The 14,777-nt window shown below is 45.8% G+C and overlaps 1 protein-coding gene across 2 annotated transcripts in view; it reads left to right on the forward strand.

Annotated features, from left to right (window-relative positions):
- Window positions 1-6,579: 6,579 nt before the first annotated feature.
- The window catches only part of AGAP1 (ArfGAP with GTPase domain, ankyrin repeat and PH domain 1), a 308,457-nt gene continuing 300,259 nt past the window's right edge, over window positions 6,580-14,777 (forward strand). Inside the window, exon 1 of one of the 2 annotated variants that reach the window (XM_077785208.2) lies at window positions 6,580-6,891. In XM_077785208.2, coding sequence (XP_077641334.2) covers window positions 6,729-6,891 — 163 coding nt within the window. In that variant the 5' untranslated portion in view covers window positions 6,580-6,728. The remainder of the gene's footprint in view (window positions 6,892-14,777) is intronic. The other variant, XM_021536092.4, reaches the window with a different exon arrangement.

The raw sequence follows: 14,777 nt of genomic DNA on the forward strand, positions 1-14,777 counted from the left end.
AGAACTAGGTCAGACAAACCTGGTCAAACCATAAGCAAAATGGGATGGTGGAAATGTGCCAGGAGCCCTTCCTTGTCTCTAGACAAAGAGCCCATGGGGTTTTATTACATTTTTATGGAGAAGCTGCAGCTACAGGAAGGGGGCATACAAGGTGATGCATACAAGGCATGAGTAGGAGAGCCTTTCCAGGGAATTCTTGCCGGGATCTGTGCACAGCCTGCCCTGCAGCACAGCGCTGTCTGTGCCACACTCCTTGAGCTGTGTGAGTGTGAGTTGTTATCAGCGAGCTCTTAAGCAGCTCAAAGAACTGACACAGTCACAGCAAATCCCCCCTAGTTTCTATGGTGACTGTGTCCTAGATGCCAGCCCTTTGGAGACCCCCTTCTGACAGCTCAATGCTCAGGAATACTGTCCCCTGGCGTGAGGGGCTGGCTGGGCTATAAGACATCCCTGGGGGGAACTGGAAAACTGAAAGGCTGGGCTTCCTACACCAGCTAAATCACACTGATTTTGAAGTCAAAAGTTCCAAGGAAAGACAAATTCAGGTGATGCTGATGTCAAATAAACCCAAGTAAACACACTCAGTAGAAAACTCAAACCTGTGTGCAAGAGGCAGCAGGGCTGTACCCCAGCTGCAGGGAGCCCGTAACCATTCTTATGGGCACTGAAGTGAACAATTCTACACAGCCACCACACCTTCCCACAGAATGAGGGGTTGGTGACAGAACTCTTCTTCTTGGATAGGGTGCCTGTTGCACAGCTGTAGCAGAGTGCCTGTTATTCTCTTCTCCATGGCCAGCAGGACCAGGGCAGGGCCTGTCCCATGGGCTGGCACTGCTGAGGTCCCTTGAGGGCTGTGGCCAGTTCTGGCACTCACAGCCAGAGGGACACTGAGGGGCTGGAGAATGGCCAGGGAAGGGGCTGGAGCCCCAGGAGGGGCTGAGGGAGCTGGGAAGGGGCTCAGCCTGGAGCAAAGGAGGCTCAGGGGGACCCTGTGGCTCTGCACAGCTCCTGACAGGAGGGGACAGCCGGGGCTCCCTCCAGGGAACAGGGACAGGAGGAGAGGGAACGGCCTCAGGCTGGGCCAGGGCAGGCTCAGGGTGGACAGCAGCAGGAATTTCCCCATGGAAAAGGTGCACCGAGGCAGGTGGTGGAGTCCCCATCACTGGAAGTGTTCAAAGAATGCCTGGACGTGGCACTCAGTGCTCTGGGCTAGTGACAGTCAAAGGTCAGACTTGATGATCTTGGAGATCTGAAATTATTCTGGGATTCTAACAAGCTACAGTCTACTGCTGGATGTTTTTGTGATGTCTGCACTCCCGTGCACAAGTCTTGAGTGAAAAAAAACCCTGGATTTCTCACCCAAAATGTAGAGAAGTACCATGACCAGCCCCGAATACCATCCTCAGCTTTGTTTTCCTGCTCTTTTGGATCCCTCCACTGATCAATAACAGCTCACACTCCTCTTAACACATAAGAAAATGTTTTGTTTTCTTATCAGAGGAATGATTTCAAGTTGCTATTTAAACTGTGCAATCTGTCACCAAAAATCTGCATTTCAGAAAGTGCTGGGTTAGCTAGTTGGCCAATGTCAAGCTCTTAAAATAAGTCATGTTGGACCTTCACCAGCAAGGGTTTTGCCAGAGGTATTTGTTTTGACTTTACTGTATCAATTTTTTTGTCCTGTTTCTTAATTTCTTACCACTGGATGACACAGCATTATGCATAGGACATGTTATTAAACATTAAGGCAATTTTTCTAAAGGATGAGCTTGAACAAATCTAGTGTGACCTCTCCCATGGTTTTTCTGCATTAAATCAATAGCCTGTGTCTGAAAGTTCCAAGGTAGCTATTGAGTCTACAATATTCCATAACTTTTCAAGCCCTTCAGCATGCCATAGCTGAAGTGAGACCTGTGCTTAACATGGAATTATGTGGAGAATCAAATATTGATTCTCTGTCAAGGAAGTGACAACAGCAACAAGCTTAGAGACACTTTCAGTGTAATCATATTTAGCCATGATAAGAGCTCAATAAAGTGCTGAGTATCTTGGAGCTGGCATATGAAGCTGTCACTGGATTTGCTCTTCTATAAAATTCAGGATGTTAGCTGAGCCCTGACTCAGAGGTACCAATTGAACAATTTTTTTTTTTTTATTGTATATTGGTTGAGTCTTTGCTGCAATGAAGCTTCTAAGCTTTGGGTAGGTCGGGTAGAACTTAGGATCTAAAACCTGCCTTGTGTGAAGAAGCCATTTATTTTCACTGAAAACTCCTTAAAGCTAGAGCACAGACCATCATCAGCCTGATCAAAGCCACAACACAAGTCCAGATCTGAACAATGACTTTGGTTTAACGAAGATAGTAGTTCTGCAAATCTGCAAATGTTGTAAATGGTTTTACAGTGAAACTTCAATCAACAGGGAGCCAAAACTCGGGCAGTTTAAAAGATGGTTCATTTTAATGTTTCAGAAAGATTCAGGTTAGTGGAAATCCAAGTCCCTGGGGCTAAAATTGAGAAGTGACTCTCAGATTCCTTTCCTCATATGGTGAACACACACAGTTGCTGCAAGTTCCCTGTTCTGCAGCTCCATGCCGGTATGTGGCTCACTTCTGATTAGAAGACCCTTTAAGCAGGATAATTTGACCTTGCATCAGGGATTTGATCTGTGCTTCTACCTTCAGAAAAACAAGTGTTTTTGCCACCTTTTTTCAGGCAGGTTGGGTACAGAACAGCATTTTCCCAGTTCTGACAGGAGCACTGGAGAATGAGCTACAGCTCCAACAGCCGCTTGTTGTTGCTACTTCATAATTAGTATTGTTTGAACTAGTTGGCATTTCTCCTGGAACAGATTTCACACTCCCTGAATGAGGTTAATTCATTAGTTACATTTGTTTCAAAGCCTCTTGAGCAGTCTAATCACTCTGTAATAGTAACTGACTGACCCAAATATTTACCCAGTAAAATAACAGAATTTCATCCCAATTTGTTAGGAGAAGAAGCTTAACGTATTTAAGCTTTTATATTCACTGAAAAGTACGGTGGAGATCATTCAGGAAAACTTGATGATTCCAAAGCTGTTTTTCATATGGGTTTGATTTCAATCTCTATAGCATATCAGTATTAGTAGGCACAAAGATGCATCTCTAACACTCCATCTCCTGTGTTTTTCCAGACAGTCTCTGCCTATGAAACAAAACCCTGCTCACACCAACAGCAATTTCAGGAACAGCCAGGCTTTAAGACTGTGAACAGATACAGAAAGAATCCCAGTCAGGCAAAATGTTGCTTACAACCATCAGCTAAGATTTCCCTTATAACTTCTCCTGGATGGTGCAGAAGTCCTTATGCTCTCAGTTTTTTCAGTTAATCCTTTCCTGTTAGGTCCACAATTGAGTTCCTGTGTCAAACTGTCTGTGATATGTAATTTATGTTAAATTCAGGCACAGATGAGGACAGGGTGCTTGAGCACCTTTAAGACATTTTTTCCCTCCAATCAACATTTCAGCCACTGGATTAGGTACTAAAAGCTAGTGCCGCCTAATTCCTATTTCAGCAGCCAGGAAAGCTCCTCCACATCCCGACAAAACATTAGGGGAAGGATCAGGCAGGGTTTAAATGAAATTCCACGATAGTTCTCCATTTCCAAGATCTGTGCTTAAGCATCACCTTAATGGCTCGTGAACTGTGTCTGCAACACCTCTGTGGAACTTTTGTGCAGTCATATTTTCATTAAGGTGGACATGTCAGCCTCATTTACAAAAGCAAAATATCACTGTCCCTATGCCTTGAGTCCAAGTGCATCAATTGTGACTCCCCAAATTCTTTCCTACACTCTCTGTAGGGTTTGGTGGACAGACTGGGAATAGCAGGAAGTGGAAAAGCTCTGTCATGTGATGGGAGATGGAACTGACTGAGATGGTGATTCAGTGCTGCTTTCCAGTTCTGATAGCTCCAGGGATAAGGCACCGAGAGCAGAAGGAAACCATCCAGGCTGGCTTTCTGTAGGCAGGGCACTGAGTGGTTTTGCCAGATGGGGAGGAGGAGGAGGAAGCCAGCACAGATGGAACTTTGTTAGAGACCTAAGCACAGAACCAGCTGCGTGGGAGAGCGGTGGGAAGCTTCACCCCTGGCAAGCTTTCACCCTCAGAAGGAAAAAGCAGTGCCAGAAGGGTAGCCCACACTGGGACCACTCTGTCTGCTTCACTTACAGCCCATCAGCCCCTCCATACTTGTAAAATTGTCTGAGTTTCACAACATCTCCAGATGAGCACGTTCATATTGCCTTTGACAAAACCAGACCCCAAAAACCCATGAAGTGCCCATGCTACCCCTGCTCCCACACCAAAGAAAAACAAACCTGAATTCCTTACTGCTCACAGCAGAGCTGCCCAAGGCACTCTCTGCCAGTTCACATTAAAGGCTGGTGGAACACTTTGGATGCCAGACCCTCCAGAGCAGAGTTTGAGAGCAAAGAGAGGGATCCAGCATCTCTCTGTGCACCACTAGCAGCATTTCAGGCCAGTCTCAGCTGCAAGCAAAAGCAAAATTCTTATTGTTAAGGTCTTCTTCCACAAGAAAACTGCGTAAGCTGAAACAGTAGATTATATTTTGCTGTGATTTTACAAAGCTTACACAAAAGCTATTATGTAGTAAAAAGATCAGGGTAGCAAAGGCTTAATGGGAGGACTACAGATGAAAATATTACAAAAAGGCTTTATATTAACACAGGGTTTTAATGCTTCAGCTATTTGTGTGCAGTAGTTGCATTCATTTATAGCTGAGACTACTCTGGGAGTTGTTTTCCATGAATTTTAGAGCTGGAAGAACACAAAGCATATGGCAGCAGTGGAAACAATCAGCCCCACATACAGCAGAGGCTGTTGCCTGACTCTTGGCTATGCTGCTTGTTTTGGCATTTTCTGAGACACAAGTAATGTGAGGTAGTGCCTCTGCTCCAGATCAGGATAGAGGGAGGAAAAGGGGAGAATTACAGCTTTCATCCAGATTTCTACATACACTTAGCTGATTCAAACAGTTTAAAGTAAATGAAAGCAAAAATCCTCTTACGTTTCACAAATTTTTATCAGCATCATTAATGTCCTCAGTGGCACTCACTAGTGGAAAGGGGACTATATTCTTACTGCCTTTTAAATTTATTTCTTTATCCACTCAAGAATTTCCTCCTAGGATTAGAAAATAAAAATGAGAAAGCTGATAAAAACAACACTGATTTCTGCTGAGAAGGAGGAGGGAAGAAGACACAGGCATCTACGGCAGTATGCCCCTGAACTGTTTAAATGAGCAGAAGATAATTCTTGTAGCAGACATCAACCACTGCTGAGGAAGCTCCAGTCCCAGCAGCATCCAAAAATTCAGTCTCATATCACAGCTTGATTTGTCACCTCTATAGTTCTTTCTCTTTTGGTGTAAACCATCACATCAAGAGTGGTTAGGATTGGAAGGGACTTAAAGCTCATCTCATTCCACCCCCAGGCCAGAGCTCTGTACCCAAATAAAGACATTCTGAGGGGGGGAAATTATTGAAATTACTTTCTTCCTTCCTGTGGTATATGTCAGTAGAATGGATGCATACAGTTTTCCTGAGGCTATCCTATAACAAGTTGTCCTTATGCTGTTTCCTATATCAAAGTTTGCTCCACGTTTCACAGCTTTGGAGCTTAAATCCATAGAACATCGATCCTAAAAATGAATTAATCGAGGTCAGTGGCTGACAGTGCGCAGCTGGCTTGCAACCGATATTGCAAATAACTCTGTGCAATGCCAACAGTGCTTCATTACTCCGTGAGACAAGTATTTCTGACAAGTCATAGAATTACAGGTCGGTTTCAGTTGGAAGGAGCCTTAAGGATCGTCCCATTCCACCCCCTGCCATGGGCAGAGACACGTTCCACTATTCCAGGGTGCTCCAAGCCCCGTCCAGCCTGGCGTGGAGCACTTCCAGGATGGGGCTGCCATTCCAGGCGTGAATGGCGCCCTTTGGGCACAAATCTCCTACTTCCATCACTTTCAGGGCTCCGGCGGCTGCGGGGGCCGGGCGCACGGTGAGGGGCCCCATCCTCCGTGCGGGGTGAGCGCTGCCGGGCGTTGGTGCGGGCGGGACCCGAGTCCCCGGAACGGGGCGGGTCCGGTGTCCCTGAGGGGACGCGGAGCGGCGCCGCCCCGACCCTCCCTCTGGGACTACATTTCCCAGCGTCCCCGAGGGTGGGGCGGTGCGGAGCCTGCGCGGTGACGTGAGCGGGAGGGGCGTGGCCTACGCCGGCGTGAAGCGGGGCAAGCGGGGAAGGACGCGGGGCGAGCGCGTGGGAGGGTGCGGGGCCGCGGCGGGGCCCCGGCCATTGGCTGCCGCGGGTGCGCGCGCGTGCGGGGGAGGGGGGCCCGGCCATTGGCTGGGAGCGGTGCGCGCGCCGGGGGCGGCGGCGGCAGGACCGGGAGCCGTGAGGGGCTGAGAGGCGGCGGGACCGCCACCGGGAGCGGGTCCTTCGTCCCTCCCTCCATGGGGCCGGGGGCGGCCCTGCCCCGCCCCGCCCCGCCGCCGCCGTGAAGTGACAGCGCGCTGCGAGGCCAAGGCGCTGCTGCCGGCCCGGCACGGAGGGGAGGAGGGGGGGGGCGTCCGGTGAGTGAGGCGGCGGCGGTGGCCCGGGCTCGCCCCCGCCGCCGCCCGGGGGTCTCAGCGTGAAGGGGCCGGAGCGGAGCGGCCGCGCCATGAACTACCAGCAGCAGCTGGCCAACTCGGCAGCCATCCGGGCCGAGATCCAGCGCTTCGAGTCGGTGCATCCCAACATCTACTCCATCTACGAGCTGCTGGAGCGGGTGGAGGAGCCCGTGCTGCAGAACCAGATCCGCGAGCATGTCATCGCCATCGAAGGTGAGACCTCGGCCCCGGCACGGCGGGGAGAGGGAGCGAGCGCCGGAGGGTGCCCCAAAAGCTCCCCCAACCCCTGGCCCTGTACTCCCCAAAACCTCCCCCAGCCCCTGGCCCTGTACTCCCCAGAACCTCCCCCAACCCCTGGCCCTGTACTCCCCAAAACCTCCCCCAACCCCTGGCCCTGTACTCCCCAAAACCTCCCCCAATCCATGGCTCTGCTCCCCCGCACCTAACGTCTGCTAGTTCTGTTCTCCGTCTCAAGCCTCCCCCAGCGCATGGCTCTGTTTATCCACCCCCCGCCTTCCCTAAGGCTGTGGCTCTGTTTATCCGTCCTCCCCCCTCCCCATGGCTCCGTTTCTTACCCCTCCCTCCCTGGTCCCCTTCTTCCCCCCCACCGCCACCCCACAAATAGCCCTGTCCCCGCCGTCCCGCCTCCTCCATGGCCCTGCTCCCCCTCATCTCCCCCAGCCCATGGTCCTGCTCCCCCCCGCGCACTTCCCTCCCTCTCCCCCCGTACCTTGCACCCCGTGCCCCCCAGCCCATGGCCCGCGGGTCCTTGGCAGCTGCCGCCTCCCCGCTCCGGGCTGCCTGCCCTTCCTCCACCCTCGTGGCTGGCGTTTTCAGGGAGCCGGAGGTGTTCTGGCTTGGTCCCCATCATTTCCTCGGTGCTGAATGCCCCGGGTGGCTCATCTGGTGGGATTTGCGGGGTTTAGAAGTTGTTCTGCTACTCTGTAGTTCTGCTACTGCTGCTATACGGGAGAGCAGCGGGCTCCTTCGGGCTGGGGTACGGTGGGAAGGGTGATGCTCGTTTTGCCTGCAGAAGGGTCCGGGAAAATGAAATTTTCTTCGGCGTTCCCTGCAGCATGTGATGGAGACTGTGGGGCTGTGGTTTGGCGGTGTGAAGTGAGTAAACAAGACCTGCAGCTGGATTGTGGAGCGGTATCAGTCTGTGCAGTAGTGTAAAAACAGGTCGGGAGGCAAGATGGAGATAACAGCCCTCTAAGCTTAGATTTATGTGCATCTATCCCCGCAGGAGCACTACAGAGGTTTGAACTGCTTAGGATGCACAAAAATAAGGAAAGAAACCACCAGCGTAGGGAAGTCTGCAGATATTTTTTCTTAACTGTTGGTGGAGTTAAAAAGAGCAAACGGTATTGGCTAGGAATATGCATTTTGTGGCGAAATGTATGACTTATGATAACTTGCTGAGCTTCACGTCGTGTGCTTTTCCAACTAGAGTATCTTGTCGCTGTTTTGGAAGGGATTCAAGGTAACAGAGTGTGAAGTGCAGCAGCTGAGATAGAGTTGCCTAAAACCGCCTTGTGTTGGTGGCCTAACTGGTCTTTAAATTATATGTCATCAAAAAGTCCTGATGGAAAAGCTGCTATTGAGATTGTTGCCTGAAAGATTTGTGTGCCTCTTGAGCAGCGGAGCTTGAATAGACAGACATCATGGTTCTTGCAGTTAACATTTTGGGTTTAGTGTGTTGTGTGGCACGGCAGGGAGGCTGGCAGTGCCTGTCACTTACTACAGAGCAGTCCCCAACTCAGTATCTACATCTGATCAAGTGTGTGGTAGAGATTTGTGGATATTTTCTGTTTTATTAGTCACTACTGAGATAATGGTGTGGGGCTGTCCGCTCCTGAGGGTGCTCTGCCCTTTTCTTTCCTCTTTGAGGAGTTGAAAACTTATTAATATATCTGGTGGGAAGATTAGCACAAGCACCGTCCCTTTCTGTGTGCTGCTAGTGTTTGGGTTTCTACGGGATGGATGATGCCTTCAGCAGAGCATTTTTTCAAGTGGTAATTAATACATGTTTACATGGTGTAAATGTGTTTGTGAATAAGATGCTTGCGCTCTAGCGATGTGCCAAGGTTGTGTGGAAGTGGGAGGAGGATGTGAAGCACTGGATGTAGTTATCTCCTTAGCATGTGACTCGTGTTAGTCTTTTATGTATTAATGATTTCTGTTACCTAACTGTGGCTCAGCTCATTTGTCAATCACAAAAGCTTGAAAACCAAAATAGCAGTCTAAAAACATGTTTCAAGAGCTGAGAGGATGAGTAAAACCTTCACAGATAATTTGCTGTCTAACTTTTATTGGACACTGAGTCATGAGAGCAGTAGCTCTGATAGATGGGAACGATTTATCTAGTTTATGAGTGTATTGTATGTCTTCTGAGGGCTCTTCAGCCAGCTCTTAAATATTTAAAAATTGAATAGTTGCAGAGTTAGGGGTAAAACAACAACTCCTCACCCCTTTAGTTTACAACTCCACCAGGCTGTATATTTTGATAAACCTCCTTTAGCTAACTCTTTCTCACTGATAGCAGCTTTTAAATCCGTGTGGTAGTGCCACGTGTTGCATGTAGGAAACACAGACATTTGGATTGTGGTGGTTGCCTTCCAATTCTGCTGCTAAGAGTTTAGTGTTGTACTGATACTCCCCAAATCATAAAATCTTTTAACCTCAGGGTACTTGAGGTTCACTGACAGGAATTGTGGTGTGGCTGGCATGTGGCTGCTGTGAGAAAATACGAAGTAACTTCCTGGAAGAGTTCCTTCTGCTGCAAGCAGAACTGTACCTTGTGAAGAGAAGAGTATAGACTTTTAGTTCAGGCTGCTTTAAACATAAACTCCAACCTACATGTGCTCCTTGAACTGATTATTTAATACTCTCCTGCTGAATAGAAGAGGTTCGACAGCTCTGGAGAAGAACATGCTTGGAATCTTAAGCAATTCAGGACTTTCAGTGGAGTTCCTATTACTGATTCCTAGAGTTTTCTTTCCTATGTAGAGTGGCACTGTCTTTCCAGCACTTAGGATTTTATTTGCAATGTAAACCCTCTTCCTTTGTTACATTTGGAGTTCCTCTTACATTTGGAGTTCATAGGAGTGTCTAGGCATACTTGCTGGACCAAAGACTGTTGAAATAATCTGAAATTCAAACTCCCCTTTCAGCAGCAGTTGTTTATATTCGAGTACAAGAGTGCTATCTAATATGAAGAGAGCAAGTGCTAAACTGACTCCTAAATTGATATGTCCTTACTTTTTTGCACAGAGATTTCTTGCCTCGTGTTATTCTAAGTTACATGTGATACTGGATAAAACTGTTCTGGGTGATAGTGCTTCATTAGTTTTTCCTAGTAGATAAAGGTGCTAAAATAAAAGTGGGCTGCTTCCAGGTTCTTGCATGTCTCAGAGTTGCAGAGTCAACAGTTCAAAAGCATTTGTTGTGCATTTTTTTGAAGGAAATTAATGCTAAGTAGCCAGTCAGTTTTAGAGTAACTTGGACTGTTAGTTTAATGACAGGGTAATTAATATTAATTATTAAAGTACACATAATTCATATTAATATTAAAGTACACAGACTTTACCAGAGTAAAATCCGCCTTCCCATGTTCTGTAGTTCACAGCACTGCTGCTTGATCAACATTAAGCATTCCTTATACTAAGTATGTTGTGTGCTTAGAAACAGGGAGAGAAAATATGAATTGCCTTCGTATTTTGTGTGTGGTCTTTAGGTTACTGAAAATATCTTGAGGTTCCACGGTGTGGTGATCTGCAAGGGTACGTAACAGCTGAACAACTGAACTGGAACAGTCAGTTCCAGTTTCTCACCATCCAGGCTGAGACTAGCACTATATTTTTATAAACTTTAGCAAGATGGAAAACCAAGGAAATATGGTAAAAACCCCAATTTTTAATGCTTGATGAAAAAACTTTATAACACTTTATAGCACTTTAGCCAAGATGATGTACACACTATTAATAGTCTATAAAAATACTAATATACTTAGTACTAACATACTGATATAGCAGGTGTTGAGCATCTCAAGTAGTTATTATTTATTTAAGGGGAAATTATTGCTTTAATTGGTAAGAATGCCATACCAGACATCATGCAGGTATGAGTTGCTGTGTTCCAGAGCTTTTTGTGATCTTTATTCTATTTTTTCTGTTAAAAATAAATTAAAAAAAAAGCATGTTGTAAATCCTAGTTTTAATTTTTGAAATGATGATTATTAAGTGATTATTGAGAAATAATCTAAATCTTAGGGAAAATGAGATTGTCCATTTGGAAATAACTTGCTCAAAGCAGTGCAAAAATACTCTGGCAAGTGTGTGGGTGGGAGAAAACGGGAGATGGTACAAACCTTGCTTTATTTTTTTTTCCTTCTGGTCACTTTTAAAAGTATTGTTTCCTGAAAACAAAGTAATTCAGGGTGGAGCTAAAACTCTTAAAGTACAGGAGCCTTAGAGGCATCTGGTTGTTGCAGCTCTCCAACTTTGCAGCCCCTTGAATGCTGGCATTGAGTATGTCGAGAGCAGTGTTACAGCAGGAGTCATACTCAGTCTTCAGTTGAGGCAGCAGTAGTGTCTTAACACTTCTGCTGCTATTGAAGGCTGAGACAAATGGCTTGAAAAATACACGTGCTGCAAAAGCATTGTTTTCTCTGGGAAATACAAGGCTGCAACTATTCCAGGCCAGCTTAGACAGGGCTTGGAACAACCTGGGATAGTGGAAGGTGTCCCTGCCCATGCTAGGGGGTAGAATTGGATGGGCTTTAAGGTGCCTTCCAATCCAGACCATTCAGGGATTTTCTGGGTACTTGGTACATTATTTCAGTACACCAAAGGAATGATGGCATAGTTCAGCTATTTAGGCATCACTACCAAAGAAACTCCTGGATATCACATAAAGCAATTGCATCTAGAAACCATAATAGCAATTGGCCTCTTGGAGCTTTTGTTATGTTTGCATCTTGGAACTGTGGCTCAAATGATGTAGTTTCACAGGATCAGTCTGATTCCCCAAACAGCCATCTTGTTTCAGGTTTTTGGGCGAGCGCAACGGAGCATGGGAAATGTGCTGGTTTTGTTGGTTTGCTGAGGGATTAAATCAGGGTGATTCAGGTGTGGGGAATCTGCCCACAGAGCTGGTGAGTAAGTGTATCCAGGTAAATTGTGAGCTTGCACGAGCACAGTAAGCATCTACTTGGGTGAGGATTGTTTCCTGTCGCAGCCAGGGATGTTGGGGACAAGTCTTTTAATACCCTTTTCTGCTGATTCTGCACGTGCACCTTTGTGCCCTGAGCTGTTAACCTGGCTCAAAGATAACATTCAGAGGGTGCTTAGCACTGAGGGTGCTGAGGCCCTGGTGCAGAGTGCCCAGAGAAGCTGTGGCTGCTACATCCCTGCAAGTGTCCAAGGCCCGGCTTGGAGCAACCTGGGATAGTGGGAGATGTCCCTGCCCATGGCAGGGGCTGGAATGGTATGATCTTGAAGGTCCCTTCCAAACCAAACCATTCTGTGATCTACTCTTACTGTTTGTAGACCTCCAATGTGAAGAAAGTGGGTGAAATGCAGCACAGTTTTGCTGTTTGTGTGGCTCATCTGCAAATGGAAAGATATTTCTTTTTAATGCAGAAGATGTCAGATTCCAGTGTGTGGGTAAACAAGAGGATTCAAATGCTTGATATTAACTGTACTTGCATGGTAAACTAAAAACTAGATTTGACAGTTGTCTCTGAAGTTCCTGGAATGTCTTATTCTGGCTTTAAATTATATGCTTCACTGCTATTCTCTGCAATAGCTGCATGATTAAATATCACATGCTTTTGAACAAGTGCAGAAAACTTACAGATCAAGAGGAAAGCCTTAAACCATTAACTTGTGAGGATAACTTCTTTCTCCGGGGCAAAAAAAAAGGAGACCTGCTGTGGATCAGCTGATGTTGATGGAGCAAATGTATAATGAGGCTTTAGAGTTTTCAGTGAGTGTGCCGGCCCTCTCCCACCGTTTGCTTTGGGGAATTAGTTGAAAGCAGCAGGCAGTGATGCTGATACAAGAGTTCGTGCTGCTGTGTATACATATCACTGTTTTTATTTCTATTTAAATTGGCAAATGAGTCCTACTCCCTAAGAGGGGGCACTCGGCAGAGCAGCAGATAGGACACTGGATTTGCTTTTGCTCAGCTCAGGCACTTGGGAAAAGGGAACACTTTGCAAGTTGGGCTGCTGTGTTTGTGTTCTGCATAGTACTGAGCAGTAACAAAATGGCAATTGTGGTTTCAAGGAGGTGACATTGGTGCTTAAGCTAAGTATCTTCACACAACTTATTTTCCAATTAGGAGAAGTGCTTATTTTCCAGGACTTGAGTAGCCATGGTCTTAGCCTTAACTTTGCCACCTGAAGGAATAGGTTTGTATCTTTGATCATGCTGTGAAAACTGAGGTGAGGATATTAGATAGGTCATTAATTGCTAATATTTAAGGAATGCACTTAGGCAGTATGTTAAAGCTGCAGTATGTTTGTAAGTGAAATTAAAAAATCCCACATTGTTTTTGGCTAATGAGAGAGGCTTGGAGTAGTACCAGGCAGTTGAACAACTCCCCAGACTTCAGGAGTGCTCTGTTCTCTACTGCGTCACCACTGGGATTGGTTTTGTCCTTACCAATAAGCAAGGTGATTGGTAGTGTTGGTATTTTTAGCAAATCTTTGAAGAAAAGGTAATGTAAGCTCCAAAAAAATCTCAGAACTCAGTTGCACCTCAACTCTGTGACCTTTTACTGACAGTGCATTTCAAATATCCCTTTCTGCAATTGTTAGTTTTTATGTGAGGGGTTTTCTGTGTGACCTTTGTACACATAGCTTTATATCAGCTGTGGAACAAATCCAAAATGATTACTTACTAATCTACAGTGGATAAAGTTTTCTGTTCTGAGACAGCAAGTGGTATATTCAATAGTTCTGATAATCCTAATGTCTGTGGGAGTAAGAGATTTGTCTTCTGTTATATTAGTTTTTGTCCTTGACTGCCTTTAAGCACTGTTTGTACTTTGACTCACCTGTACTGAGGGAGAACTGTGGCTCAGCTTCTCTTTTGTGTTCCTGCCTGTCCTCACACCATGAAATGGAGCAAAGACGGTGCCAGATGTGGACAAGTTGGGATGCTGCCGATTTTTGATGTCTGACTTCTGTGATTTCTATACCAATGGAGAGTGAAAAGGAGGGTGATTTTAACCTAGTGTCTGTAAGGAGAGACCTTTCAACTACTTCCTAGTAGTTTTTGATCTGAAGTTGCTTGCAGTTAATTTGTGCTTCTCTTGTAATTGTGCTAAGGTTATAAATGCAGCATAAATCGTGTGATCCATGTTAGAAATAAGGTAATGTCTCATTTAGATGCATTTTGGCTACCAGCAATCTATGATTTTTTAGTAAGTTTGTTTCAAATTTTAATTCCAAGGTGGAAACAGTGAGGATGTCAGGTTTCCTTGGTTGTGGTGGTTCCATTGTGGGCAGCTGGCAATTCCAAAGCTCTCTGGAAGTATTTAATAATTTTTTTCTTAAGTGGGTAGAAGCAGATGTGTTATTTAATCAGTATGTGCACATTCAGCCTCATTAATTCAATTTCATGATCCTGACTAATCTATTTGGAGCCTGCATAGTGGTAGAGATGACAGGGTGTTAAGATAGTGGTGTATTTCTAAACCAGAGAATGACTTGTTCTTTCACTTTTCTTTCTTGCTGCTTAAATAAGCTTCCGTTAACCACTTCAGGAAGCCAGAGCTAAAACCACAGGGTTGATCTGTGTGAAAGATGTAATTTCAGTGTTTCCTTTGTAGCTTTACTAGTTTACATAGTTGGATAATGAATGTAAACCCAATGATGAGACAGTTACTTTGGTAATTTTCCCTTTTATCCCAAAGAAAGATACAGGCAAGCAAAGGGACTCTGGGGAACACTGGAATTGAATCTATAGTTTTTGATGTATTGCTTTGTGTTTGTCTGTGAGAAGCTTAGATTTTTCAAATTTTTTTTCATTCTTTTTAAAGTGATTGAGGACCAAATGAATGCTCAACATGACTTTAACTCAAAACCTCGA

The sequence above is a fragment of the Lonchura striata genome, chromosome 7 (genome assembly GCF_050655825.1).
Source record: "Lonchura striata isolate lonStrDom1 chromosome 7, ASM5065582v1, whole genome shotgun sequence".
Taxonomy (NCBI): domain Eukaryota; kingdom Metazoa; phylum Chordata; class Aves; order Passeriformes; family Estrildidae; genus Lonchura; species Lonchura striata.